Source organism: Gymnoscopelus microlampas, assembly GCF_963454915.1.
Source record: "Gymnoscopelus microlampas genome assembly, chromosome: 12".
Taxonomy (NCBI): domain Eukaryota; kingdom Metazoa; phylum Chordata; class Actinopteri; order Myctophiformes; family Myctophidae; genus Gymnoscopelus; species Gymnoscopelus microlampas.
The window spans coordinates 49,510,089-49,526,766 of record NC_139949.1 but is presented as its reverse complement, the minus strand read 5'-3'; the positions used below and the strand labels follow the sequence as shown (position 1 = coordinate 49,526,766).

Below are 16,678 nucleotides of genomic sequence, written 5' to 3'. Positions count from 1 at the left end.
TAGGTGCTGCTAGGCTAGCCTTGGGGCTTCTTTAGACTCTTAGTCGTGTGTGTGGTGTGAAACAGCAGACAGGCTCCGCTGAACAGGCTCTTGCTTGTCTGACCGCCTGGCTGGTATAGCGGGAGAACAGGAGTTCAGTTTCAGTCGGGTCAAACCTTCCCTCCCTCAGCTTACTCAGATGTGCATGTCGTCGGCCAAGCCTCTCTCCGCTCTCTCTCTCTCTGCGTACGGTAACACCTCCCGCTGCTGCTGCCATGAGCCGCCTGTCAGACCGGTTCTACAGCAGAGTTTCTGTAGAGAGATGAGTGTGCCTACAGGCACTACTACCTCCGTAGTAGTAGGCTGGCGTTTTAGTTCATTTAGAACAGCGCAATAGCAGCAGCAGCACATTGTCGACGCACAAGAGGTGAATATAATTAGTAAAGTTGATGGAAGTGGTTAAGTGTTGACATTCCAGAGGACTTTAACAACACGGTGAAGTGTGCTGTGGTCTCGCTGACTGTCGGACCAGGACTGACAAGGGCTTGCAAGCAGGTGAGTGTTGCCTTTAAGACTGCGTTACCACAAGGGGGAAAACATATGCATGGATAGTTTGATCATAATAAGAACAAATATAATTCAACAATCATTATACAGAGCTCCACAATGCTTTAGAATAGCCTTATACAGGTTTATGCATACAGTATTAAAAACGTTTTAAGTACAAATTATGTCAGCTGTTAATAGGATGTGGACAGTGTGCAATTAATACATGGCAACCACACAAACAGTGTGCTCAAAATACTTTCCTATTAGTTGATGCAAAGGTTATTACACTGTCATAAAGTTTATTTAGATACAGAGGAGCAAGACACACTCACAGGTCCTTTTTGTTTCTTCATAAATGACATATATATATACAGACAGACAGACAGACAGACAGATATGTATTGATCCTGTGGGGGAGATCCAGGTGTCATAGCAGCCCTGCAGCAGCAGGCATGACATGTCCAACAGAGGACAGACACAGGTATGAGTATAGAGAAATACTGTACAGCTGACATTCAACGATACAAAATAATATTAAGCATACAAAGTCAGATACAAATGTAAACATCTGGCCTGGCCACCTGCATGTGGACTGACCGGGCAAGCAAACTATAATAAATTGATATAATTTACATAAAAAAGGAAGGCATAATTGAGTATCATGTACAATTTATGGACATTAAGTATGAGCTGTCTAGTATACTATAAAACAGACATGCATGCAGAGGCATGCAGGGCTAGAGAGTATAATGTTCGGTATACTAACGAAACAAGCATGCATAGACAGGTATGCAGGGTGGTATGTAAAACACACATGCATGCGGATGCAAAACTAGAGAGTATTATGCTCCATATGCTATAAAACAGACATGCATCCAGAGGTATCCAGGGCTGGAGTGTATGGTATACTATACTATAAAACAATATGCAGGGCTATAGTGTATGTACTGTACAGTAGCAGCCATGCAGACAGAGGTATGCCTTACTACTGTATGCAGGGCTGTAGTGTGTGTGTGTGTGTGTGTGTATGCACTATGGGCGTGGCTGTGAGCATGCTGAGACAAAAGTGGGTCGTGTGGGAGGGGCGACAAATCCAGGTAGACAGACATGGTATCACCTTTACTAGAGCAGGAAGGAGTGGATATCACAGACACACAGCTACCGAGAGGTGTGGAAGGTATTTGTTGGACTATTGTCTCTTTTAACTCATGTATATGTTTATATATAATATGTATAGCCTATGTATGTATGTATGGTCACTTTAGGTGTTTATTTGATGTTCTTTACCCACCAGTGAAATGAATATGCTCTGCTTTATGAATCCCCAACAGTAAGGACTTCAGGGGTTGGGGGGTAAAAAGGGCTCGTGTATGTTTTTGAGAAACTAAATCATTATCAAATTCCTTGCTGTCGATTTAGAGTTTGTTGCCCCCCGGACGAGCAGATAATCACATTCCTTTGGCCAGTTCCACTCTGTTATTGCTGGCAAATTTATAATAACAGATTATAATTGGAATTATTTCTGGCTCTCTGGATTTCTTTTTTTTTCTTTCTTTCTTGTCAGATAGGGCTCCGTAGGGGCAGGTTGACAGTTATGGTCGACAGTCAAAGGGTTAGAATATGATCATCTCCCTCCAGAGAATACAATGTATTCACCAGTTGTCTCGTAAATACTTTTCATTTGTGGAGAAAAGAAATCACAGGGACACTTTAGACAGCTTAGGTCAGGATTTACACATCCAAACTCAGAAGCTGTCACACTAACCATGAGCAGAATTAACAGAGAAATAGCAGAGAAAATAGGAGCCATGCTTCTTGTTGACAAGCATTTCCAAGACATATGCAACCACTTCAACACAGCTACTTTAAGAGGTTTCTCAAGACATTAGGCTACTGTGGTTTGTGGTCTTTTAGAAGACAAAGCTGTTAATGTTTATATTAATGTTTGTATGTTAACCTGAACATTGGGCAACAATCCGGCATTTAGGCTATTGATGTTACACATTGTAAATGTGAATAAATGCTGGACTACTGTGGTCATTTATTTATTTATGACATAATATATATTTAAGGGCTTACAGACGAACAGTGCTGTGTATGAATTATTGAGAGAATTGATTGACTAAAGCTGAGTTGGCTGGCTTTGAACTGTGTTTATACCTGTCGGATGCTTGCGTTTGAGACAATAGTGTATTCAGTTGCATTGAAAGGATGTATAATAGAGATGCTTTAAGCAAATTTCAGGCAAAAGTTGGCAAATAAACCCGCTGTTCTGATTATATCACTTAACCCATTCAATCCATGGACGCATCTGTGTCATTTTAGATTTATTTGGCTATTCAAAAATAGCAGATATACAAGCTGATAGCACGGCACAGAGTGAGCTTGTACAGTGTAGATATGCTATTTTCGAAAAATCTTGAACATTTTTGCAAATCTTTGAATATATATATATATTTTTTTAAAGCAAACATTTGTAACTCAAATCTTTGCTTCTGGGGGTCCCTGGAACAACATATTTTACAAATGTTCGCTTTAAAAAAACATATAGTTAAGAAATAGCAGAGCTACAAGCTCATAGCGCTGCACTCGCGCTATGAGCTTGTACATCTGCTATTTTTGAATTGCCAAAGAAATCTAAAATGACAGAGAGTTGCGTTCCCGGATTGAATGGGTTAAAATAAAGTGCCAGTGAAAAAAATGATTTACCGATGAGTATGTGAAACATGTAATGTTTCATCAGTAAAGCGGTCCTAGTAGACTATATGCCATGGGATTGTTTGGGCCATAGGTCAGCTCAGCGGTGACCCCAGGAATGTCTCTCTAGAGAGAGTTCTGCAGAAATGTCTAGGATGTATTTCTGCTCGCTTTGTTCTCGTCCCGATATTCATGTCAGAGGTCACTGAGTAGAGTGAGATCCTGTCCAGCATGCTATAAAAATCACTAATCGTTCCTATGTGTGTTCTGTGACTCTAGCTTTGTGACCAGCAGCAGTGTGAGAGGGTTCTTCTACATCGTGACCATGTTCTCCTACGCCACGCCATACAAGAACCAGCGCTACGCCGACCTGAAGAGAGACTGCGTCAGGGACAAGGCTCTGTTTGAGGACCCAGAGTTCCCCGCCACCAACGCCTCTCTGTTCTTCAGGAAACCTCCTCCTGGCATCGTTCAGTGGAAGAGACCGCAGGTGAGTTAATGAATGATGTCATCACTGAGCGGGCGGGGCGGGGTGGGGGGTGTGTACAGGTGTGAGTGCAAACAGGTGTGTGTTTGTTTGTTTACGTGCGTGCCGTGTGTGTCTGTGTCTGTGTGTGTGTGCGTGTGTGTGCGCACGCGCATGTGCGTGCATGTGTGTTTGTTTGTGTGTGTGTACGTACGTGCCGCTTGTACTGTATGTGTCTGTGTGCGTGCGTGTGCGTGCGCACGCTGTTGGAAGGTGAGGAGCTATTCTTCCCAAAAAAGCAGCCACACACTTTCGGGGGTACAAACACACACACTTTCAGCTAGAGTTGCCACCATGGAATATACTGTATAACCTGCCCTAGAGGACTGTTACCAATGGTTACCATAACCGTTACCATGGTGGTGGATTGGCAACAAAAAGACATCATCATCTCCTCCTTCCTGACAAAACAAAGGAAAATGTCTGATATCTGTGGAGTAGTAAATTGTTGAATTCACATTAAATGGGAAAAATCTGTTGGAAGGAGATAAAAAAAGAGACACACAAGCTAGAATATTTTGTCCCTCAGGATCTCTCTCTCAATTCAATAATTAATTCATTCATATTTTAAATTGATGGACTATGCATACGGTATATTTATTAATACTTGTATTGATAGACTAGTGTTAATAGGTTAGGCATACATGTATAATCCACCCACGTATATCCAGTCATTGTTAATTGGCTATTATATTCAATAATATAAACACCGGCGTTATCTACAATGTATCTCAGTGTCTTTGTATGGTGTATACAGTAGTTATAGATATGTAGGCTGTATTCATTCATATATTCACTGTACATTTATATTCATTAGACCATATAGTACATGTGTTCACAAATTCAGAGATCCAGTGCTTGCTTTTGTGTGACGCTGTTTTAGTATGATCAAGTAGGGCATTCATTTACGGAAAAAAGTTAAAAATGGAGATTTATAGATCTTGATCTTTTACCTGTACCTCCCCAATGCGTTTCCTTCTCACTGCTGTTGCTGCTGAGCCTGTGACACCTGAATTCCCTCCTCAGGGATCAATAAAGGGTTTATCTGATCTTATCTGTTAACCGCCAAGTAGCACCTCTCTAAACATTCCACACAAACAGACAGACAGGCATCCACAGCTGTAGAGTTAGGTTCACACGAGGACAACTGACAATGGTACACACAGTTAAAAAGAACCTCCTGTGTTCTTTCATCCATTAGTAACTCTGAGAGTATGAACGCAAATTTGGTTCAATTTGTATATACTCCGAGTTAAATTTAATTTATTTTCAACCTTCATTTAATTCTCGGAAAACACACCGAGGGCTGAGACCCTCTTTTTCCAGCAGTGCCGAGATTACGAGTCTGAGAAAAGCACTAACAAAAATAAATACAATTACATGATTTAAAAGAACAGATCAACATCAGTTAAAACAGGTGCAATTTAGATTTACCAAAGTTGATATATCCGACTGAAAACGATCTAGGGGAACAAGAGAGCTGTAGGTCTACTTAAGCAAACCCTGTGAGGTGTCCAGGTATCCTATGCGGGCACAACACTTGAAAGCAAACTTTCCAAACTCAGTGGAGAAACTCAAGCATCAAACAGTCCTGACTGAGAGCACTAGTTTTCCACTGCAAAAGATACTTTAAATAAGAAGGTAAACTCCCAATTACAACTTTATAAATACATAAAAAACAATGATCACAAGGGAGGGCTAACCAACCTTAATATACAGTATGCGGTGATGGTGATGATTTTACTGAGTACTGTGTTTGATGAAGTTATTCTATTTGCTCATATTTGAGGGAACACAGTAAAGGATAACGTAGTTTTAAGCACAAAAGGTGAAACAGTGAAAGGTGAATATGTATCGCTGGTCAAGAACACAAAGGAGATTTTTTTGGGTGAATCACACGGTGAAACTCACTCTGGAAACTGTGTGAACGTTTCTACAAAGTAAACATTGTTTCAGAAAGCCGTTAGGTGTTTTATTGCTAAAAATAATGTCTGCTCTCTGGCCAGAACCAAATTGATACATGGCAAGATTTATAATCACTAAATCATGTTTTCCACACAGCGATGTTTATCGCTATGTTTATAAGGACATGCGATCAAACTGAATGGGTTGTAAGGCCTACTATCACAGCAGAAACACAATATTATCATCTATTAACGTCACTTTTTGCAAAGGCTAACATAGACATAAATTTATCCCCAGGACAACAATTATTGTAGCGTTGGCCAGTTCTCTGACCTCTGACCCCATGTCTGAAATCATGAGAACAATACCAAGGGGCTACAGTTGTCTAAATTCAGAATTTAGTTTGACAACTCCAGAATTGTTAGTGTTTTCTTAACCGGTTCACGGCGCCTCACACCCCCACGCTCAACCTTCTCCCCGCTCTGTCTGAACACTACGCCGTGTTAAATCCCAGCGCTGGGATTTGGAAGTGATTTAAATGAGACTATGTATAAATCATCGCTATTGTTGCACAAGAGATCATTTCCTTTTTGGGTAACTTTTTTTTTCCCATCAAAGGTCACTTCTTTCTCGGCTGTTCCTGAATCGGCCAAGAAAATTTCAACACAGACATTTTTTACTAGAAATAAAAATGAGTGTGTCAGTTAATGAGCTGTAATGTTGTTCTGTATACTGTAATGCTGTGGTTTTCAAACATTTCCATGTCAAGAGGGACCCCCAAATTGATGTGTATTTGGCCACGGACCACCATTTGAAAAGATTTGTTGCCAGGACAAGATTCTTTTTTTTTTTAAATAGCTGGAAAATAAACTAGGCTTAAAGGAGTAGTTCACCCAAAAATGACTAATTTTCTATCAATTACCCACCCCATGAAGTATTGAATTCATGGAGATGTTTTTGTTTTTGTCGCATTCCTAAGCCAATAATTATCATAAAATTGGCTTAGGAATGTGACAAAAACATGTTTTTCATGGGGTTTGTAATTGATAGAAAATGAGTATTCTTTGGGTGAACTACTCCTTTAAGGCATAGCTGTTTTAAATGTTTCTCATTTTGCTGGAGACCCCCTGGAACCCCCTAAAGAACCCCTATGGGTCCTCAGACCCCACTTTGAGAACCAGTGCTGTAATGGCTGTAAGTAAGCCATCGGTCTAAAAACCCAGTGGTTCCCAAAGCTTTTCTGGATCAGGGCCCACTTGAAAATCTTGAAGGAGACTATCTGAAAGATGGGTGGGGCATGTTTATTTTAATGATCAATCAATCCATTGTGTTACGGCTTCGATCAATGGAACTAACATATACTGTACTTTAAGTTCCTATCATGGTCATCACAATGAAGACTCGTTTTTTTTCAAGCTTCGAAAGAAAAAACAAGACTTTTTTTTTTACATTAATGTTTAAATTAATAGTTATGAATTATCAATCAAATCTTAGTGTTTATAGCCAATTGTTTGGGGGGCCCCTTGCAATATCCTCACAGCCCACCAGTGGACCCCAGCCCACGGTTTGGGAATCGCTGGTCTGACCTCTCAAAAAAATGTGCTTGTTAAAAAGTTTTTTATTTTTTTATTTCTTTGGCCATTCAAAAATAGCTATGAGCTTGTAGATCTGCTATTTTTGAAAAATTGTGAAAATGTTTGCAAATCTTTGAATATATATTTATTAAAGCGAACATTTGTAACTGTCAAATGTCTCAACAAATGTCTCCATTTGTCTGAAAAACTATTGTTGCTATATCAGTGGTGCTCAAACGTTTTCTTGTCAAGGACACCCCAAAAATTATATTTTGGGGGGTCCCCATCAAAATATGTTGTTCCAGGAATCCCATTTGAGTTAAAAATGCAAATATATATATATTGAAAAATGTGCACAAAATGTTCAAGATTTTTCAAAAAATGCTGATCTACAAGCTCGTAGCGTGGCACTCTGTGCTGCTATTTTTGAATAGCCAAAGTATAAAAATAATGGTTATACTGTAGCTAAAATCTAAAATGACACAAAAAGCTTTCCCGGATTAAAAGGGTTAACATCACTTTTTGCAAAGGCTAACAGACATAATCCCCAGAACAACAATTATTGTAGGGTTGGCCAGTTCTCTGACCTCTCACCCCATGTCTGAAATCATGAGAACAATACCAAGGGGCTGCTACACAGTTGTCTAAATTCAGTTTTTTTTTTTTCTGTTACAGGAGATCAGTGATGAGCCTCATTTGTTTGTGGAGGGCATCAGCTCACATGATCTGAACCAAGGGCTCGTGGGGAACTGTTGGTTTGTGGCCGCATGCTCCTGTTTGGCCCTGAAACCACATCTCTGGAAGAAGGTGAGTCAGGAGGATCATAGGCCTACTGTCAGGGCTTTTCAAAGTTAAACGCAATGGAAGACGCTATTTGTTTCTCCAGGATTCACACAAGTATGCCTACACTGTAGTAGAACAAGTAACTGGAACAGAGTACAAAACCGGTGCTACAGAAAACATACTATCCAACAAAACATCACAGGGAAACGGGTTTACACTGGGAAACTAACTAGACACAGGTGAGCTGAAGAACAATGAAAACAGGGATTGGCTGATAGGGCAAACAGGACACAGGTGATAACAATAATCACACTAACAGGTAGGAGAGACAAGACAGGCAACAACCAGTGCCATCTATTAGAGAGTTACGCCAACTCCGTTCACTTCTTCAGGCCAGGTCTTCTACATACACATACATTGGCGAATAGTGACAAATCCCTAAACCGGAAGTTCATGGAATGCATTGAAGTCGACGGCTCCTTGTCACTATTTCCAGCTACATGAACCACGTGACCGACGCTGTTTCTGACCCCTCATTGGCGCAACTCTCTAATAGAAGGCTCTGGCAACAACTATTGTACAAGGGAGCCAGGTAACACTATACCATACATGGGCAACTGGCGGCCCGGGGGCCACATGCGGCCCTCAACTTCACTTAATGCGGCCCGCAGGTTAATATCGGAATACTGATATATTATTGATTTCAGCTGTTACAATTCCTAACATGCAAACATGACCCGCTTTAATTACTTCAGTCTATATTAGTAGATTAATGACTAGTATAAAAATAATTGTGTCTTCTTTATGTCCAATGTATTTGTATTTAAGTTCATAAAGTTAACTTATGTTAAGTTAAAGTATAACTTAATGCATTTGAAATGAATTAAAAGTTACTTTTCAGGATTCCAATTCAAAAATAGCAAAAAAAGTGTGTGTGGAAATAATAGTGGCACTCTCCATCATCAAAGTTGCCCACCCCTGCACTAGACCATAAATGTAAAATGTTGGCCTTTGAGGCTTTGTGAACAAACTGCACAGGGCAGATATGGCAAATAACTTAAATGACACAAACTCAATGACACAAAGAAATGACAATGACTGGAATGATCAGGTGATTATGTCATAATTGTGACAAGCCTAGTAGGCCTATAATTAAAGTATTATATGCCGGCAGCTGAGTTCTAAAGCTTTGCCACTACATCTGATAATTGATAATTCCTCGTACGACTGTCACAAAAGTACTAGTTTTCAGCTATACGTATATTTAAGTTGAAAATCAGGTAATTTTTAGGAAGCAATGTGGTCATATAGCATGACCATGTTGCTTCCTAAAACTACCTGATTTTCAACTCAGCCATGTGCTGTAAAGCCACATATTTGTTTTATGACCGTCATACAACAAATAACTGTGGCTTTACAAGACATAGCTGAGGCCTGATTCAGTTCAAAGTTGATCAAGGAAGTAATTCGCCTCAAGGCCCATTCAGTCATTCCTGTCATTTCTGGGGCAAATAGTCTTGTTTTAGAAATAGAAAATATTTAAAATGTAGACGCACAAAATAAGTGTAACCTTGTTACACAGTAGTGTTAAAAATCAAATAAGCCAAAGGCTTTGGTTCTTAACAGTGACCATGAATGGGGAGACACCACACAAAACCACAGTGAGGCAAGAAGTCCAAAGTCAATGTTCTTTTATTCAACAGCAGTGGAATGGGGCAGGGGCGTAGGAGGGGAATGCATCAATCCAATGTCCAATGGGGAAAGGGGGGTCTTTCAGAGGCATCCTGAGGCATCCTGTGTTAAAAGCCATTAAAACTGTAAGATGCAGAGTCATAGAATGCCATAGATTCCAGTATCTAAAATCCAATCACAGCAGAATAAAGTGTCTTGTGCATCTACTTCCCTTTCCAATGGAGGGGGGGGGGGGGTCCAGTTGGTTTCTGTTTGAGTCCAGGTCCTTCCTCCTTCGTACTTGTGGAGGTCTGTGCTTTTCCTGTGTAGGGCAGCTCGTTTTGCCAAAAGTGGCCGTTAAATAGGGAGAGCCTTCCAGCCCAGCACCAATAGCAGCACGCAATAGAGTAATTAGCTCATGCCCTGCACCTGTTCATAGCTCACTTGTCCAATGGGAATCCTCGATGCTGAACTGCTGACACTGCCACTATAGACTGGCTTCCAAAGCACTGCAGCTCAAAATGAAATGATAAAGCATGCATGCACACACAGTCTAAAGGCATCAACACAAAGCCAGCTATAATACAAAGGAATACGCAGTCTGTCAGCATGACAACTTTACAGCTTAGACAATGTTGAAATTCATCGATTCTTATCACTTGTGAAGATGATATGAATCTAGACTCTACATTAATGTTGTCTTCCTTAGGGGTAAGATGTTATTTCAGCAACGTTTTAGCTAAGGTTACGCCTATTTTATCTGATTGTAGTACAGTTAATGAATATCATTTGTAAATGTTAAATATTTGTGTGCGTGCATGTGCATGCGTGTGTGTGTGTGTGTGTGTGTGTGTGTGTGTGTGTGTGTGTGTGTGTGTGTGTGTGTGTGTGTGCGTGCGTGTGTGTCTGTGTTTTTAAAAAAATTGAAAATGTGTGCAAATCTTTGAATATGTATTTTTTAAAGCATTTGTAACTGTCTCAACAAATATCTTAATTTTCTGGAAAAAAAAATTGCTATAATTGTTGCTATATCAGTGGTGCTCAAACCTTTTCTTGTCAAGGACCCCCAAAATGATATGTTTTTTACGCCAATTCCCATCATAATATGTTGTTCCAGGGACAAACAACAGGGAGCAAAGATTTGAGTTGAAAATGTTGTTTCGTATATTTATTCAAAATATTGCACAAATGTTCAAGATTTTTCAAAAATAGCAGATATGCTATTTTTGAATAGCCCAAAAGTAGAAAAATAATGGTTATACCGTAACCGTATAGCTAACCGTGTGTATTTCCAGGTGATTCCAGAATGGGAGGAACAGGAGTGGGACTCGAAGCACCCAGAGAGCTACGCCGGCATCTTCCACTTCCAGTTCTGGGTGTTTGGGGAGTGGGTGGACGTGGTGGTGGACGACCGGCTGCCCACCCTGAACGGAGAGCTCATCTACTGCCACTCCAAGCTCAACAACGAGTTCTGGAGCGCCTTGCTGGAGAAGGCCTACGCCAAGTCAGTGAGCTGTGTTATTATATTATACAGTACACCCATTAACCATCTATAGAAAAACCTCAAACCTTTTCATGTCAAGGACACCCAAATGAATATGTAGTTGATCACCGACCCCAATCATTTCCCCCCCCTTTTTTCTCCCCAATTTAGTCGTTATGCCAATTAATTCTTCTCCACACACATTTCTGTGTTGTCAAAGCACCCACCAGGAGGACGTAGATTTTACATTTGAACTGCTGCCATTCACTTTCCCTAAATGCTCCTCAGCCACAAGGCTCATTACATGGACAGCTTCCAACATGGCAGCAGATTACCTCGCCGTTCTGTTCAGATGACTCCCATGTGATTTAGTTCTCACCGTGTCTACAATTCAGCTTCACTTCATTTACAACGTGATATCGTCTCTGTGGAAACCTTTCCAAAACTGTTACTTTTAAGGATTTAAATGTAAAAATAGCTAAAATAGCAGATCGACAAGCTCAAAGCGTGTTGCGTGTTGCTTGGCGCCACCGCCACGTTTTCAAGCTTGTACATCTGCTATTTTGGAAAAGGTTGTGTGACCCTGTAGTATGATGAAGTACAGTAGGGCTATTCATTAAGGAAAAAACACAAAAAGTTAAAATATGGAGGTAGGAGGTTTCTGCGAATTGCAGGTTAATTTAGCCTTTTTTTCTCTCCTGTCTGTCTGTCTGTCTGTCTGTCTGTCTGTCTGTCTGCCTGCCTGCCTGCCTGTCTGTGTGCAGGCTGTCTGGGTGCTATGAGTCACTAGAAGGCGGTAACACGGGTGACGCCGTGGTGGATTTCAGCGGCGCCGTGACAGAGGCCGTGAACCTGGAGGCGGAGGCCTTCTACAAAGACCAGAAGAAACAGGACCAGTTCTTTGAAGACCTGCTGAAAGTCTGGGACCGTGGAGGAATCATCAGCTCCTCTATCGCCGTACGTTCACAGTTTTTCTCCAATGTTTCTTACATTGTTATAATATATTTGACATAATAGCAGTGGTGTAAAGTAACTAAGTACATTTACTCATGTACTGTAATTAAGCACAATTTTGAGGTATTTTTTACTTTACTGGAGTATTTACAATTTTCAGTACTTTTACTTCTACTCCACTACATCTCAGAGGCAAATATTGTACTTTTACTCAACTACAATTATTTGAAAGCTTTAGTGACTAGTTACTTTGCAGATATACATTATTTTATTATAAAACATACATTAACCACTTCAGCCTTATTTTATACCTATAGGCTATTTGAAAATAGCAGATCTACAAGCTCACAACGCGTCACATCGCGACGCGTTGTGAGCTTGTAGATCTGATATTTTCAAACATTTCAATACTTTTACTTTTGGTACTTAGTACTTTGGTACTATATTTTGATGCCAATACTTTTGTACTTTTACTCAAGAAACATTTTGTACACAGGCCTTTTACTTGTAACAGAGTATTTTTATATTGTGGTATTGCTACAGTACTTTTACTTAAGTACAAAATGTGAGTATACTAGCTTCTTCCACCACATCAGATACAAGACTAACCCTTATCCCTAAACGTAACAAATGCACGCAAAACCATACATAACCCCTTAATGTGAAACCTGTCCTTAAAGACATGTACAACAGCCACATTCTTCATGATAAAGGATGCCCGTGCCACAGCTAAATCTATCTATTATGCATATTTAATGAACACAAGAGCCCTGTAAACAATATTTTGCGGCCACCGGACACTCTCTGCACCTCGCCAGTGTTCAATTGCAACAATGTAACTCCTTAATGACCTTTTTTGATGCCAAAAACGTAACTTTAACTTAAATATTCACAAAACAAATTGTTCTCTTCAAAAACAACAACACACTTCACGTTCACTTTATTTGACTGTGTTCAGTCTTCACGATGCAAGTTTTTAAACTTCAAACGGTTGCTGAAATATCTGGCTTCATTCATGAGTCCAAATCATACCTGCCGGGCTAGACCCCCTTCCTGCTCATTTACTGTAATAATATCATGTCCAATGGTGGACAGTAACAGAGTAAATGTACTTGAGTACTGTACCTACAGTAAGTACAGATTCTGAGGATCTGTGCTTTACTTGAGTATTCGATTTCTTAGATACTTATGACTCTTACTTGAGCATTTCTAGTACTTTTCGGTCGGCTGTTTTTTTTCTTCCCTAAAATGCAATTGGACACACTTCTGCTGTCACACTAGCCTTGTTTCTGGCTTCTGTTTATTTCTGCTTTTACTTGTACTTTAAGTATTTTTTAAACCATGTACTTTTACTTTTACTTGCACTTAACTTAAGTATATTTAAAAGCAATGACTTTTTTACTCTTACTTGAGTAACATTTTGACTGAGCTACTTTTACTTGTAGTGGAGTAAATTTGACCAGGAGTGTCTGTACTCTTACTCAAGTACTGGGGTTGAGTATTTCGTCCACCTCTGTGGCAAGTCTACCTTCTCTGTCTTCTTTAATAACTGACATAATACAGTATATATTCCTTCCTGACGTCTGGTCTTGTTCCCTCTTCTCTCTAACCTGTTGTAATAACTCCAGTATATCCTATCCTCTAAACCTGATACTGACCCCCATAAGAACTTGAATAAACATAATAAACTTCAATTGCTCCATTATTCTAGCTGCTCAACTCATGACTAGAATTCTTTCCACCGGGGTCATATCACTCCTTTTATTGGCTGCCTTTTAAACCCATTAAGACCAAAGACCGGGAAAGAAAGACGTGTCCATTAGATTTGAGCTAAAAAAAAATGTATACTTTGGCTATTCAAAAATAGCAGATCTAGTAGATCCCAGGAACTAAATATTTTGAGATGGGAGGGGCTGGGGGCGCGTCGCGACTAAATACATATAATTGTGGGAGTCCTTGAGATGAAAAGGTTTGAGCGCCATAACAACATACTGTAGGTGTTTCAGAAAACTGTTTTTGTAGAATCGTGTCCTCAGGTCTTATTGGGTTAAACACACTTTTCATCCTCAAGGCCCTCCATGAACCTCCACCTTCAACACATATCATTTTCCGGATCCTTGACATGAAATCCTATCCCTATCCCTTTAACTGTAACCCTAACAGATACACACCCAACCTTAACCCCTTGACCTAACCTTAAGGCTAACATATACCTAAACCTAACCCTTAACCTATAACCTTATAACCTGAACAGATCCATGCTTGTCCCTCCTCTCTAACAGGCGTCTCCTACAGAGATAGAGATGAAGCTGGCCAACGGGCTGGTGAAGGGCCACGCCTACTCGGTGACGGCGGTGAAGAAGGTGCGCATGGGCCACGGCCTGATGGCGTACTTCAAGAACGAGACCATCCCCATGATACGCATGAGGAACCCCTGGGGCAAGACGGAGTGGAACGGAGCCTGGAGCGACAGGTGAGAACTTGCAGTGGTGTTAAGTAACTAAGTACATTTATTTAAGTACAATTTTGAGGTGTTTGTACTTTACTTGAGTATTTCCAATTTCCAATGCTTTTACTTCTACTCCACTCTCAGAGGCAAATATTCTACTTTTACTCCACTACAATTATTTGAAAACTTTGGTTACTAGTTACTTTGTAGATTTTGAGTATTATTACAAGACATACATTAACCACTTCAGCCCATTTCGGCCATTTGAAAATAGCCGATCTACAAGCTCACAATGCGTCGCGATGCGACGCATTGTGAGCTTGTAGATCGGCTATTTTCAAAAGATTTGTATACACTTGAAAACTTGAAATGGGACATTCTGCACTTATACTTTTGGTACTTTAAGTACATTTTGATGCCAATACTCTTGTACTTTTACTAATTCCGGACTTTTACTTGTAAAAGAGTATGCAGTATTGATACTTTTACTTAAGTAAAGAAATTAGAGTACTTTTTCCACCACTGGTGAGGAGGAGGGATGGCTGGGCTGGATGACTGGCCGTACCGGTTTCACTGTAACCTTATCTCACCTCCAAAACCCTTCAACCTAGAGCCTATATACTGCTTAGTCACTTAAACCCTATTATACACTTGGCTCTGTGCTTTGGTCTGCTCTGGTTTCCTTCTACACCAAATCTCGTTGTCGATCTGCTATGTTCCCCCACAGAGTATAGGGGGCACTAGGGTTCAAGTGGTTAGTGGGCTGAGAAGGGCATCTGGTAATTAGAAGGAAACCGGATTGCCTCCAGGCCCTGGTCCAAGTGTCAAATTGTTTTCCTGAACCACCCCCCACCTTCACCTTCCAGCAACCCCATTTAGGGTCCTGACCAGGGGTCTATTGGTGATTCTTTTCCCCGGCCGAACGGTATTTTAATGACGTCACACTCACACACTACACACGCACACCGCGCGCATTTTATTTTACCTTAAAGTAGTTAATATGTTTGTATAGGAAATGTTTTTTAGCTTAGTTTTAGTCTTTTTAAACAATAACAATTCAAGGAATGCCATGAATTATAGGAGCTGAAACTAAAAGTTTGCTTTGTTTGAACGAGTATCTTTCTCTTCTTTGACGGTGGCTGAGGCCTTGCTGCGTGCAGATAGGATAGGCCTACTGGCAATCTGGGGGGGGGGTTTCTAGCGTGCATGTGCGTGCCTGCGCGTGCTCTGTACCGTGCCGTACCTTACGCTTGAAAAATGTACCGGCCACACGCCGTCCTACACCATGACACCACTGCGGTCCCGTCCCATAGTTTCAGAACCTCTGGGTCAGGGTATAACATAGCATAGCATAGCATAGCATAGCATAGCATAGCATAGCATAGCATAGAATACGGTACCCATTTACCATAAAATTATTATCAGAGGCAGAATTGGGTGGCCATATATTGTATATTCACTGAAGGGGGCGCTATAGAGGAAAGGTCATGGGGGGTCACCAAATTCATCCTGTGATCTGCCTTCTCATGAAGCTCATACATCATGACCTTTCTGAGATACCTTGTATGGTTACATGTCATTGTTCCGACATTACTAACCCTAACCTTAACCGCACGCAGAAGCCACGTAGTCGGAGTAGTGGGATGTCGGACTTATGAGCAGTCACCACCTTGTATGCAAGTGCAGGAAAGGTCAAAGGGGTCACCATAATCTGCAGTCTTCATTGGCTGCAGAGCAGAGCAGATTCCATGGCAATGCACACAGTATAGATATACTGTGGAATGTTTGGAACAAAAGAGCTGGACGGGCGGATGGAAAAAGTCCTTTCATCTCAATGTCTACTACATTGTACTGTCTCTGTTCCATTCCAGCTCTGAGGAGTGGTCCAAGGTGTTTCTATTACATTCTACTGTCTCTGTTCCATTCCAGCTCTGAGGAGTGGTCCAAGGTGGGCGATTCAGAGAGAGTCAACCTAGGCATCACCGTGGACGACGATGGAGAGTTCTGGTGAGAGACTTACAGTATTTACAGTGCAATAGTACATGTGGTACAATGTATACAGTAAACACTATATCCTCTTCAGACTTCAGAGTACTGTTGGTGTCATA

General features: G+C 40.7%; 1 protein-coding gene across 7 annotated transcripts in view; it reads left to right on the top strand.

The window, feature by feature from the left end:
• The first annotated feature begins 242 nt into the window (after positions 1-242).
• Positions 243-16,678, top strand: part of LOC311057089 (calpain-5-like) — a 31,523-nt gene continuing 15,087 nt past the window's right edge. Inside the window, exons 1-7 of one of the 7 annotated variants that reach the window (XM_084074015.1) lie at positions 243-534; positions 3,517-3,715; positions 7,906-8,037; positions 10,980-11,188; positions 11,932-12,124; positions 14,404-14,594; positions 16,500-16,577. In XM_084074015.1, the coding sequence (XP_083930141.1) occupies positions 3,551-3,715; positions 7,906-8,037; positions 10,980-11,188; positions 11,932-12,124; positions 14,404-14,594; positions 16,500-16,577 (968 nt within the window). In that variant the 5' untranslated portion in view covers positions 243-534; positions 3,517-3,550. Of the gene's footprint in view, positions 539-1,547; positions 1,706-3,504; positions 3,716-7,905; positions 8,038-10,979; positions 11,189-11,931; positions 12,125-14,403; positions 14,595-16,499; positions 16,578-16,678 lie in introns of those variants that run through there. The other 6 variants (XM_084074012.1, XM_084074016.1, XM_084074011.1 and 3 more) reach the window with 6 other exon arrangements.